Raw genomic sequence first — 14,671 nt, forward strand, 5'->3', positions numbered from 1 at the left:
CCAAAGATGGAAGATTTTTGGAGATCTGCAATTCAAGAGTTGGGCGTAGTTTGTTTTTTACCTTTAAGGGTAAAACATTTTGAATGAACTATCTGTCTGCTATTCAAAGCATATGTGAAGAAATAGCATTTTGTATTTTAGATATTCTTTTAAAAAAATGGTCCTCATGGCTTCTTTGGGAAGGGTCTTCACTTCCTAAAGAGGCTCTACTTGGAACCAGACTGATAGAGAAATGCTGTTGTAAAGATCTAAATGGTACCTTTAATGGGTCCCCAGATAAACAAGCTGAAAAAAGGTTCTAGACTGTGCTGTGTGAACGACTGTGGGGATGAGTGCATTGACAGCTGGTTAAGGATACTTTCCCAGTGGTCCCACTGCTACTCTGTAGTCGCTGTAGCTGTTAGTGGGGTGGAAGTTGAAGACGAAAATGACATTGGCTCTCTCAAAGACGATCACCTTGTCACCCTCATGCTTTGTGCTGACATGTGCCTGGAGAAATGGAGAAAATCGAATCATAAATCAGATAAACTGGGAAGTACAGCACACACAAAGTAGTAGTGATGTAGTAAAACTGTATGGTAACATCTATCAACACTAAGTTAGCTAATTAATGTAGAAAAACTTCACCGTTTATTAGCTAAATGTGATGTTGGGATGTAACTACGGCTGAAATCTGAAAAAAAAAAACTTTTTGTTGTTGTTTTTGTTCTGCTTATAACATAGTTTGACACCTCATGTTTAAGAAACCATAAATATATTTCACCAAAAAGATGGAAATGATTGTATTTCATTTTTATTTTTGTTTAACTTTCTAACCTTGCCTTGGCTGTCTTCCTGCAAAGATCATGTTGTATAAGGAGCCAGTTTAACAAACACAGTGGTAAAAACAGTCCGTCTGCCTAAAGATGTCCAAAACCTCGCAATCTAAATGTGCTTTCCTCACACGGAGAATGTCAAGCTTTGATAAACTTTTGCAAACTTACTGTTTGAGTTTCAGCGAACTCACAATTTAAGCCATAGTTTTATCTGTAGGTTAAAACACCCAATATTATTTTTTGTCCTGGTTTTCTTGTTATGTCCTGATATATAACACCAGGAAACTGAAAAAGTACTGTATGTACTTTCATTTTTTGGACTTTGGTTTCATTGGGATTTTTTCCTGTTAAAATAAAATGCATCAGGATTGTTTTCTCTTCACAAAAGCGGATTAAAAAAAAAAATCAATATCTGATTTTGGACGAACAACCATGATGTTAGATGATTCAGTGGATTATTAGTGGATCATTCTGTAACACTGTAGATACAATTATTAATCACTTCTTCTCTTGTACTAATTAAACTATTCTTGCTTTTCTAACATACCTTATCTGTAAAATAAGAAAAAAAGGTTACTTTGTTTTGCATTTCTTCCCTAGAAAGGAAAATCACCAGGTTTTGTGGAGTGAAGAAGTGCTGAAAAAATTGAATGTTTCTTAAATTCAACAAAACTAAAGGTTATTCTGGTGTGTCTTGTGTGCAGCCAGGGATGTGCAGAAAAGAGAGAGTGAGTGAGTGAGAGAGAGAGAGAGAGAGAGAGAGAGAGAGTCACAGTCCAGTTTCCCTGTTTACATCATGGTGGGAGTGCGTGTGTGATTCCATCGAGGCATGAATAAGACCTAGCAACAGTCCTCTGGCCTTTTCAAGTCTTCTGTATGTCATCTTCAATGTGTCCAGCAAACAGCCCTTTTCAAAACCCAGTCCCCTGGATGTTTTCCCTTCCTTTCAGAACTTCAGATGAGCATCCCATCCCTCCATCCAGCCCAATAGCACTTTTTCAGATTCTTAAATAAAGACTCCAGTTATTTCCACCAATATCCAGCTGAGTCTATAAAAGCCAAACTAGGGAGGAGGAGTGAGGAATGAATTAGGTATGTAGTCAGCAGACACAAAAGATGGAGCAACGTGCTAAACCCTGTGTGCAGCGGTGTGAAGATCTAGCAAAGGGACAAAGAACTGGTGCAGGGAAACTGATTATATCTGATCAGCAGTGGCTGACTTACTTTACTACTGTTCACTCCTATCTTCTGCACCAGGGAAGGTTTCATAATCATACAGTAGATATTATATGATATAATTATTATAATTATAATATGATCATAATTATATTATATAGGTCACCCAACACTCATAAAATCAAATCACATTTTTATTAGATGTTTGCTAAGGCTTGGCACAAAATGGCTTGCAGAAATGAACATTCACTCAAGCTTTAAATGTCTCTATGGACCTTTTCCTGTCACCATGAAAATAAGTTAACAGCTTAGACCTTAACTTCCAAATTTAATTCAGGAGGCAAGTTCCCTTGTTTTTTCGAGATTAAGCAGACTTAATGATTTAGCCTGCTTGGAACTTTCGTTAAAAGATTGAATCTTTTAGAAGTCCCTAAAGCCCCGCAGAGAAGCCGTGGCAACATTAGCTAAACTATTACAAGTTCAGATCTCCATTAATGCATTTAAACCCTCCACTATTACATTAAGTATCACTTCATCCAAGTCTGCATGAGATCTTCTTAAAGTACAACTAATGTATGTATTTTTTTTTTTACTGAAAGTGCAGTTTGCCTTGCAGTCAGCAAAGGATAAAAAAAAATTACAAAAATTGCTACTTTGTTACCCAGAGTGCTTTGCTCGAGGAACAACAACAACAACCTGTCTATTGCAGATGCTTTATGCTTATTTATGCACTGCCGCTTTCTCTTTCACTAATTATTCACAACACCTCTGGCTGCAGCATTGTTTAGGATATGTCTATATGGCCACTAAAATATTTATGGGCCTTATTCAGAGTTAGTGACCTAAGACGATGATTTAAGTCCAAAAGTTACATGTCAAAACTGTTGTACATATACATGTGGAAAGTTATGAGTATTCAGTATTGGGTTACGCAGCTGCTTAAGTCAATTTTCTGGGCTCCGATTATGCAAATCACCTGCATGTAGTTCATGCCTCCGAGGTTGCCAGATTATTCTTCAGAAGAAGTGTCCAAGATGGGGTTTTTTCAACCAAACCTTTAAACACACAGCACTTGCCTTTAAGCCCAAGAAAATCAGGGATACAAAATGCTGACTTAAGTAGGAAATAGTGTTTTTTTTCCCCCCTTGTTGTCAAATGTAATACGATGTAACTTGCTGCATGAATAGTCCTAGTTTGGTTTAACAATATGGCTTCCACCCTCATTACTTGATCCAGCACATCCTATTATTTTCATTTTATTTTTTTATAGCTTTTTTTTCTCCAACAGATAATTCTGTACACAACTTAATGTAGCCATGAGAAACTAAATCGAGGTCATGGAACTGCAATATGTGTGCGGATTGTAGGGGATTTTTTAATGCATTTAATTTGCTATTTTGAATTGTTGAATAAATAAAATAATGCCAATGTGCTTGTTAATTGATGTGCCCTGCAGTAAAGTAAACTTAAGCATAGTTTGAATGATAAACTGACTGAGCATTCATCTGTTATGCTTACGGCTTATGTCTGAGGTCTGAAATTTGATGTGTGCAATTTCTGTATTAAATCCTTACCACGTGTGTTTAACTCAACTCTGAATACAGCATTACATTTGTGAATACACACACTGATTTATTGTGTCTGTCTTTTATATATGTCTCCATGCACACACTTTGTGTGTGATTGAATCTCAACCCATTCTGATTAAACAATCAGACTACAACCAGTACTGTTTTAGTCTAGTACAAACTAAAGGGTATCAACTTTACCAACCTATGACAAACATGGCCTCAGAATATGTGCATCATATCATCATGCCTGATTGGTTGTGCAAATCAGTTTAGCTGACTAAAATGTACCTTAATGTACATTTTTGGGACCTGCAAAGTGGGGCGGTTAAACATTTCAATGGGATGCTCATTTACATTTACATGTACAGTATTTGGCAGATGCTCTTATCCAGGGCAACTTACAGAAGTGCTTTGAAGTGTCTATCAATAAATACATCCTCATACTGGTTCACTATGTAACGGACTAAGAATACCATCGGTCTAAAAACTCTGCTGGGGAGGTAATATAGTAAGCGAAGCATACAGACAACACAAGAAATTTTAAAATAACAAAGCTGCTGTTTGAAGACAGCCAGTGACTCAGTTGTTTGGACATCTTGGGGAAGTTCATTCCACCACCTGGCTCCCAGAACAGACAAGAGCCTTGATGGATGCCTTTCTTGTACCCTAAGAGATGGTGGGTCCAACCGAGCAGTGCTAGAGGATCAGAGGAAACATGGCGCGGTGCAGTGTGTGATACATGCTTTAAGGTAGGTGGATGCTGGTCGCATTGTAGGCAAGCATCATTGTTTAAAATCTGATGTGGGCAGCTACAGGAAGCCAGTAGAGGGAGCGTAGCAATGGCATGGTGTGTCAGAACTTGGAAAAGTTGAAAACAAGCCATACAGCAGCATTTTGGATCAGTTGCAGAGGTTGAATGGCACTCAGACTAGGCAGACCTGCCAGGAGCGAGCTGAAGTAGCCCAGTCTCCAAACGACAAGGGACTGAACAAGCACCTGAGCGGCCTCTGTAGAAATGGACGAATCCTCCTTGTTGTAAAGGAGAAATCGGCATGAGCGTGACAGTTTAGCAATGTGAGAGGAGAAGGAGAGTTGATTGTCCATGGTTACCGCAAGGTGGCGTGCAGTGACAGATGGTGAGATCTGAGAGCTGTCCAGGGAGGTGACAAGATCCTGAGCATCTCCTGGGATGAGCAGCAGTTCAATTTTGCTGGGATTAAGTTTCAGCTGTTGAGCTGCCACCCATGATGAGATGTCTACCACACATGAGTGTCTAAGGGAGGGAAGGAGAGGATAAGTTGCTTGTCATCTGCATAGCAGTGGTATGAAAACTCATGTAAGGATATGACCTCACCAAGAGATCGAATATAGAGGGAGAACAGAAGATGACCAAGTACTAAGCCTTGTGGGACACCAGTAGAGAGTCTGAAAGGAGCAGATGTGGATCCCCACCATGTCACCTGATATGACCATACCTCCAGGTAGGAAGCAAAAAATTGCCATGCTGTGCCACAAATTCCAAGACTCATGAGGATGGACAAGAGAGTCTTGTGGTTGACTGTGTCAAATGCTGCTCAAAGGTCGAAAAGGATGAGGACTGATGACAGTTTGGCTGATTTAGCGGCATGGAGCTTCTCAAAGAAGAAAAATGTGTGAGAGAAAGAGAAGGGGGATTGTAGTATTGAATTGAATGTGTAGTGTAGGAGTCGGGGTGGGAGTGAAGGTCTGGCAGATTTTTTCAATCTTCCCATCAAAAAGGTGACAAAGTCTTTAGCTGTTAGGTAGGATGGTGAAGGGGGAGCTGGTGGGTTAAAAAGTGACGAAAAAGATGTGGAGCTTGTGAGGATCTTGTGCAGATGAGAATTTGGACAAGTGAGTGGGGTATAAGACAAGATTTGTATTGAGTCGTGATTTACTCCACTTTCTCTCTGCTGTGCAACACATCCAACAGCCAATGAACAGGGCGAGAAAGCTTCCTGGGTTTAGAAGATAGAGAACAGAGGAGGTCCATGGATGAGGAAAGTGTCAGTGGATAATTCCAGCAGTAGAGAGAAAAGGGGGTCAGGATCTGGAAGGGATGATAGGGTACAAGATGCTACAGAGGAAGTGGAAATAGAGTGGAGTTTTTGGTGAGTGGGAGAGAGGTATTGATAGCTGATGTTAGGCAGGACAGTGAGGGTGATGGTGAAGGATGCCAAGTGATGATCAGAGATGTGGAGTGGGGTAGCATTGATGTCTGTAGCTGGAGAGGGGCTCAGCTGCATGTAGTTCTGGTTTTATACCATAGTGTACAATAAAGTTTTCATAAAATGGTCCTTTAGATGGTATACTAAGCAGTTGCCTATGTTGTCTATGACAAGAACCTGTCTTGTTTATAAATCTGAAAATGAAAAAAAAAAAAAAATCTTGCCGATGCATTGAGCAGCAGTTACGATCCACACTCCACCAAGGCCCCAAGGTCACATCCTCCTGATGAGGTGAAGACATTGTAATCTGCACCATGGATCATACAGGGATGCAGTACTGAATTAATTCCATGGTCTTGCTCTTAAATCTTGCCTATTCAGTGCCATGCTCTCTGTTTGGATGATCCCATTACTGAAGACTCAGTGAGCGAGCCACTGAGAGCTGAAAGACACGCTTTTTCCTCTTTCTCGTCTTCACGTCTCTGCACTGCTCTAAAACGAGTCACCGGGGTGGAATATGGGATGAGACCTGAGTCGGTGTATCTTGCAATGCTGATGACTTAATGTGGCTCTCTGTATGCAGTGCTGGGTTACGCTTCTAAAAGCCACCGAGTTTTGGTGGGTTAGGAACGAGGAAGTGAAATAAATAAAACGACTAAAAGGCCATCTGGTTTGTTTGGGCCATGAAATTGATTTTGTTGAGAGAAGTGAATGAAGTATCATGTGCACTGGTGTCAATGACTGAGTGTGATACAGTGAAAGGAAAAAAAAATTATATGGTGAGAAAGCGAGTACGTGGGAGAGAGCAGGAAAGATCCAGGAACTCCCAGGATTTATGAATAGTGTGAGAGAAATGATTGCATTGTATCATATGAAAACAGAATATATTGGAAAACGTTGCAGATATATTGCTAAATATAAATAGAACATATTGTTATACTGTTTAATATATTGTATTTTCTGTATGGATATTTTTACCCTACAATAAAAAGGAAGGAAAAAAGATGAAAAAAATGGTGTAGCTCAGACAGAGATATAAAGGGAATGTGCCTCTCACCGGTGGTGCAGCGAGCCAGCCATACTTGTCCTCTGTGCGGTTCATGTCCCGGTCGAAGGCGTACAGTTGGCGGTAGCGCAGGTGATCTGCATCCACCAGGTTAAACTGGCGACGCGCATAGTGGTAGCTCTCTTTATTCCCAACACGTGGGAAGTCCAGCCACTCTGGATGACCAAATTCATTACCTGTAAACAACAGGAGTTGTTGAAGTCAGGAGAAGTGCTCATCAAAAGTAAAGATACATGTACAAATTGCATGTTTCCTTCACCAAACGAGTCTACAAATGTAAAGACTATTCACATAGACAGATCGCTTGGATGTGCAGCAGTGTTAATTTTGCTGTTTCCTTCTTCTAATCAAAATCTATGATGCTTTCTCCTCCAGAAACAAATGCATACTGTAGGGTCTGATTTATTAGTCTAGTATAATATGCACTAGCTAGAACTAGCATGCCAGATGACACCACACCAAAGTCACTGAAAGTAATTTATTTTTAAGTGTATGCAAAGTAATAAATGTGTTCACTTTCTGAGGAAGAAGCAGCAGCATTTTAGAGACAGTCATAGCCTTTTTTTTTTCATTTAGACAGCACACATCAAAGAAGAGGAAAGGCTTTGGGAAGTGAGCAAATTTGTAAAGCAAATTGACATTCAATTTGTCTAAGGAATAAAACACAATGGGGCATGCTGTTTTAGGAAAATAATCAATGACGATGTGTTGTGGCCCAAAGCAAAGTGGATTTACTGTTATCAAGCAAAATCTGATTATTTTCCATAAAGTCTTTAATTCCTATAATACAAGAATGATTTGCCAATGATTATATTTGTTTTATTTATTACGGAATGACATATTGTACTTTTTATTTGTTTATAATTACTTTTAATGTTCCTGATGTCACTTATAAACAATGCTTCCCTCACTCCTGAAGTTAATAAGACAAAAAAGCAAGTTGCCCCCAAAAAAAAAAAAATAAATAAAAAATTGGAAAAAAATAAAATAAATGCAAAGCCCTCTGTCCTGGACACTTCCAGTGTCAGACAATTTAAAGTTACAGCTTTACCTCTGTTACAAAGCACTGCCACTGGACACTCCTTCAAAAATTCTAAATAAATGTCTCCTTGAAGAAGATGTCACCATATCACTGATTACAAATGTTTTTTAATCCGTTTCTGTGGAGCATCCACCATACAAGTCCCAATGTAAGTTGTTACTACAGAAACAATAACATATCAGAATGAGCACATTAATGTAAACCTTGCAGCTGGAACTACTTTCAGAGCTGTTGTTATGGAAAATTAATCCACCCCTTCTCAGCAATCAGAATCAAAAATTCAACTGTGGTATAAAAGGAATTAAAACATGAGGAAAAGACTACAACCTTCAGTATTCATTGACTGTTTAGCTTTTGTTTATGAAATTTACTGCAATATTTCAGTGTAAATAAATATTAAAAAAAAAAAAAAAAAAAAAAAAAAAAAAAAAAAAAAAAAAAAAACTCAATGAAAGCATATGGTCCAAGTGCAGAGTTTATTTATTATGAATGACAAGGACAGATCATAAACTATATAACAGTCCAGGTCAAAACCACAAAAAGACACAAATACATTGAACAAATGCACAGGCCAAACACAGTTACAATACAAAAACAGTCCTAGATTCCAAATATGAAGCAATTCAACATATGAAATTAACAGCTTAGAATGAAGGCAAGACTTCGCAAAGTCTAAGTGGAAAACTAGTCTTTTGTCATCTCAACCTAAACTACAACTAACAACTGCCAAAATGGCTAAAATATGATTGAAGCTATAATCTAAATAGACCTAAAACCCAAACCAACTTTGGTGTTAAAAGGCCTACCCATGCACATAAAGCAATAACTTAGAAAATGTGAGTCAAAGCACCTCATTACAAAACACCTTTTTTCTAAATAACAACCTCAAAGCTACTGACTCAGGATGCATCCATTATTAATCAAAGAAGAAAGAATCTGAATCTGTCCTTTTAGTGTTACGCAAAGACTTTCATACAAAAAATTAATGCTTAATTAATTCAATGATTTCTGTTTCAAATATTTTAGGGAGAAAATGAACAAGGGGGAGTCAGAAACAGCACAGGAGCACAATATAAAAAAGAGAAATGCATGAAAGAATGATAATGGATTATGAAAGCTGATCTTGTGTGTGTGTGTGTGTGTGTGTGTGTGTGTGTGTGTGTGTGTGTGTGTTGGGGGGTGGGGGAATCATCTTATAAGGTGGGGATTTGGAATTTTATCCATCAATGCCATTATTTTGTCTGGTCAGTTTAAAGTCTCTGTCATATCTGTACTTGCAAACTGATTGTTTTCATCAGAGTTTCAAATGCTGCTAATTTGTATTAGCTGAAAGAAACGCAGAAGCATTTACACTGTAATCCTGGCTGTACCGCTGTGGGTTATAGAACTTTCTAGCGCTGGCCTTGGAGAAGATGACAGTGGAGAGAAGCGAGGAGATCACAGGGGAGGGCTGCAGAGGAGGACAGGAATACATTTTCACCCGGAACGTGAACAGAGGAATAAAAGCAAAAGAGAAAGCATGAGGCGACAGGCTTGTCGAGCGGTGTGATGAGATAATGAATCCGTCATCAGCTGACAAGACAACATCATAAAACAACAGTCGGGTAATTGAATTCTGAGGGGGCGAGGAGGAGCTCTGACGAGCGAGAGAATGGGAGCAAAACAATGGTGATGAAGTGTGTTGTTTATTCAGAACGATAGAGAGCGGTGGGAGAAGGAGAGAGGAATGAAAGTGAGTGACCAGACGGAGCAGAACGGACAGGGGAGTGACAGAGCTTTCTAATGAAATACATTAGCGAGCTGTTAAGGAAGCATCAAACAATAAGCGAACTGTGCATTACGCATGCATTGTTACGCATGTTTATGAATTAGCAAGTCGAAAATCTGTCACCACAGAATGAGAGAAAGCAACAGAGCGAGCGTGAATAGGCAGCAGAGAGACCGAAAAACAAAAAAAGGAGCAGAGATGGAGAGAATACGGAAGTGAGTCAGGGGGCAAGAACTAAGAAAGAAAAACGAGCGTCTTTGCCTACAAGATAGACAATTCTTAATCCCAGGACACAGACTATGATTTGAAATCCTAAAAATATGGAAATGAAGAAGAGATAAGCAGGGAATATGAACAATAACAGTCGCAGTAGGCAGTGTAGACTCAGAAAACCTCAGAGGATGGTGCACATCCCACCATGTTGCTAGTGTGCCAACTTCCCAAAGCAGAATGCAAACCTTGCTCAGACAACTACGTTCTTTACTCTCTGGTCCCTCCATCTGATTACATGATGTATCCTGGGAGGAACTTTTTCCTCACACTTTTGTTCAAAAACTTCCTTTCTTTTCTGTGCAAAAGGAAGTGGCACAACACTTACGCTTAGCTCATATGGGATAACAATTTCCTTCAGTAACTGCTTTATCCTGGTCATGGTCATGGTGGATCCGTAGTCTATCCCGGAAACGCTGGACATGAGACAGGAATACAACCTGGATGGGATGCCAGTCCATCACCATTACACCAGAGATGTAACTGAATACGTATACATTATTCGTTATGAACAGATAATGTGTCTAAATGTATACAAATACAGATACATATGGGAAGTATACTGTTCCGTTTCTTATTGTTGTCTTGCCAGAAAAATTCACAGGGAATCTAGCTGAGACTAGAAGTGTGCATTGGGACAGGAGTCCTGCAGAATACAACAATAAAGTTGCGCAAACAGGAGGCTTTTACTTTCATACGAGTGTGAGCGAGCATTCATATATGAAGCTCACGGGACAAACAAAAACCACATTGTGTGAAGCATTTACAGCGTTTATTTATGACATGCTGACAGTGCCAGCATTTCTACCTCCATTTTTCCCCCTGTGTTTTCTAGTGATTCTGGGGGCATAGTGGTAGGGATCATATTTAATTGAAAAAAAAAATAAATAAAAAATCAACCCTTCTGGTATAAGCAATGCCCACTTCCAAATAAAAAGCTCTGAAAAATCTTCCTTTGGCTGCCTGCTTTATATTTGATTATATTTTGTATTTTCAGTTCAATCCAAATCCAAAATTTCAGATGTTGTATAGATGCATGGGTAGCACTGCCTACAGTTTAAGACATTCAAATCTAAAAATTATTCCAGGACTTTATCGACAATCCTGCTTCAAAGGACAGAAAAACCTTTAACATGCTATTTTGTGATGTAGCACAAAGTCTGCCAAGATCCCCATAAATCCCACAGAGAAACTATGAGAGAGGTCGGAAACTTCAGTAATGTAGTCTTCACTCAGAGGCATAAAGCATGGTTAGAGGCCAGTGTTTGCCTAGTGAAGGTGAACGACTTGAAAGTCAAAGTAGGTCTTAAAAAATCTCCCAGCATGCATCTGTGCTTTTGGGATTTGACAGACAGAAAGCTATCCTAGACAAAAACTGCAATGCCACAGCTTTAGGTTTATCTAAGATTTACAATTTTTTCCTCTGCTTATTTGCATACTTGCATGTTTTGTGATTATTCTGTGTCTAATAAAAATATTCCTAGATGTAAATATTTATGATAGGGTTGCATGCCACTCATTTTTTACTCTGATACTGATCAGAGTTCTGAATATCAGCCGGTAGCTCACTGACATCTCTAAATAAGGTGACTCTCTGCAAGCAATTGCTGGTTGTTTGAAACATCACAGACATGAAGGCGGTCTGATTTAAGACAATTTATGTCCTGTGTTCGAGTGCAAGATCCGTACTGAGTCTGTTTTCTGATCCATTACTGATCCAGAGTTTCAGCCTCATATGAATACTCACTCGTATGCCTGGTTTATGCTTCGCTTGAAGTAGTTCTGAGAAGTGACACTGGAACAAACTTCTGAAAGTTCTGAGCGTTCATCGTTTCTCTGAAAAGTAGGAGGAACCTAGCTGTCAATTAAACAAAGCTTGTACTGAGACTCAGTTTAAAGCAGAATGCTTGTACGATTTTTCTTATACTTTGTCTCATATTACAATTTAAACTAGTTTATAAGACTATAAACCAGCTTATTAAAAATGTAAATTTTTTTATCGGCCAAACAGCTTGGAAGATAAACACTACATCTACACTGTGCTTTTATCCCTTTAGAAATAAAAACAATAGAGAGCTCATAGAAAATGAAACAATGTAGTATTTATCTCTGCTACTCAGTCAGTACAATTCTGTGACTGAGAAGAAGATCTGAAACACCATTTTCCATTATTCGCAGATCACTGCCTAGATTGGCTGCAAGACAGGACACTTCAGACTCGGAGAGTGACTTTTACTGCAGTGATTTCTGATATTCAGTAGGCTTCAGTAGTCTGTTTGGCAGGAAGCATAAATCAGGCTTTACATTCCTAATTTCGAGTTTAACAATGTCAGAATAATAAAAGCATACTAGTCAAAATACCTTACATGTTGCCCAAATTTGATCAATTTGATTCATAAAATATATCAGAGTTGGCACTCTATAGCAATTGTATTGTCTGAACTTGGAACCAGCCCAATAATCTCACACAGTTATATCTAAAATTAATTTCTCCATGAAAACTAAAATGTATATGACCTATTTTCAACTAAGCGACCAACTAAAAATAAACGATAACTAAGTAACAATTCACTTTTCAAAAACTATTGGTTGAGTGGACAAGGATGAAACTTTTCCCCCTCATATTTGCACACTTACTTTGCAAAGGTGATTATTCAACAGAATTAATTAAGATGCACCACATGCTGTGCAGTCGGGTGTGTGAACGGCAGGGGGAGAGACGAGTACTGGTGTGGTCGTGTGCACTCTGGATCTGTCTCCTTTAATCTGTGTATGTATGATAAAGCTTTGTAGTTGCTGTCATACTTCTTACTTGTTTGGTAACATAAGGAACATTTTTATTTTATCCTCTAGAAAAAACTGCTCTTTCTTTAGTGTACACTTAGATAGACTAATATAATATTAGCTAGCTAGAACAGGCATACATGATGACACCCCCCAAACGTTGAGTGCAAATAAGAATACTAAAACAGCCCAAAAACTACATTTTAATGCAACCTGATAGGAGAGAATCTAAAATATGCAAATGACAGAGAAACCCAACCACAAGATCTCCACAGACTAAAATGTCCAAGAAAAGGATCTAGAATAAAACATGCCAGCACAATGCATATTAAAATAAGCCAGTGATTGTTTGTTGGAAAAGGAAGCCTTTAAAGATGCATACAGTGATATCCACCTACTGGTGATGAATAAATGTATGATCTAAAGTGAGAAAGAATATAAATTGAGAAATGCTTGTTCTGTAATCTGAAAGCCTTATGCTGCAAGTCTGTTCTGATGCAGCACCATACAAATTAAGCAGAAAAAGCCATGCAAAAGCAATTCGCATTATTTCCACTACTGTTCACTGTGATTATATACCATCATACAACAAGATTAACAGTGACATTTATTTATTATTTATTTGTCCAACTGCCAGAATCTGATGCAAGCACATATACTTGATGGCCATAAGTATGTGGACACCTGAGCATCACACCCATATGTGGTTCTTCCCTAAACTGTTGCCACAAAGTTGGAAGCACACAATTGTATAGGATGTCTCTGCATGCTATGGCATTAAGATTTCACTTCAGTGGAACGAAGAGGCCCAAACATGTTCCAGCACGACAATGCCCCTGTGCACAAAGCGAGCTCCATGAAGACATGGTTCGCCAAGGTTGGAGTGGAAAAACTCGAGTGGCCCAAATCCTCACCTCATCCCCACTGAACACCTTTGGGATGAATTGGAACGCTGACTGCGCACTAGGCTTCCTCACTTCTACACTACACACTTACTGTCCACTTTTTAGGAACACTTGAACACCTGCACATTCATGCAAACTCTAGAGATTGTTGTGTGTGAAAAAACCCGGAAGTTAAGCGGTTTCTGAAACACTCAAAGCAGCCCATCTGGTACCAACAACCATGCCACAGTTAAAGTCACAGAGATCACACTTTTTCTTCATTCTGATGTTAGATATGAACATTAACTGAAGCAACTGATCTGTATCTGCAAGATTTTTTGCACTGCGCTGCTGCCACAGATAACTGCATGAATGTGCAGTTGTACAAGTGTTCCTAATAAAGTGGATGATAAGTGTACTTAGTGTATATAAGAATTTTGCTTAACGACTCAACAGTGGCTTTCTGGCAATCACAGGATTTGAACTAGTGACAGCTTACATCTCCTGTGTATCTGTGGCAGCCTGGAAAATCTTTTCATATAGTCAAATTTTGCTTTTTTTGCAATATACATAGTTCAAAGAACTACAGGATTTCCAGAAACAAAATTGGTGTCTTATTTGCACGTATCTCAATCACAAGCAGAAGTAAAAAGAGAGAAAATCGCATTTAAAAATTTATTCTCATTCCACTAAAAAGACGCTCCCCCCACCTCTACATTTAGAACCCAAGCTTTTCCGGAGTACCTCACGTATAATTGTTATTCAGATATGAGGGAATGAGGAAACGTACAATCATCTGACAAAACCTCCTGCTCGTACTTGGAAGCACAGCAAAGCTGTTTGCCGCTTTGACAGTAAAGATGATCTGAAAAGTTTCGCTCGCCAGAAGTAAACTCCTCCTGTTTACCCGCTGTTTTATAGCTGGAGCCAGTGAACTGCTTGATTGCTGGCTCCCTATGTGTGGAGGAGTGTGTTTTAGCGGCTCACACTTCTGTAACAGTGCTTATCCGTGCCTGTGTACAAACATGGCTGCTGCTTCAAAGTGGAGCTTTTAGCTCACGATGCTCCTCTATTTGCCAGAGAGTAAACAGATGGGTTTTGGTGAGGCG

General features: G+C 39.0%; 1 protein-coding gene across 1 annotated transcript in view; it reads right to left on the minus strand.

Annotated features, from left to right (window-relative positions):
- The window catches only part of gbe1b (glucan (1,4-alpha-), branching enzyme 1b), a 106,282-nt gene that overhangs the window by 27,783 nt on the left and 63,828 nt on the right, over positions 1–14,671 (minus strand). The window contains exons 13-14 of the mRNA XM_026934885.3: positions 6,806–6,990; positions 359–489 (exon numbers count right to left, since the gene is read on the minus strand). Of these exons, the coding sequence (XP_026790686.2) occupies positions 359–489; positions 6,806–6,990 (316 nt within the window). The remainder of the gene's footprint in view (positions 1–358; positions 490–6,805; positions 6,991–14,671) is intronic.

The sequence above is a fragment of the Pangasianodon hypophthalmus genome, chromosome 14 (genome assembly GCF_027358585.1).
Source record: "Pangasianodon hypophthalmus isolate fPanHyp1 chromosome 14, fPanHyp1.pri, whole genome shotgun sequence".
NCBI lineage: Eukaryota > Metazoa > Chordata > Actinopteri > Siluriformes > Pangasiidae > Pangasianodon > Pangasianodon hypophthalmus.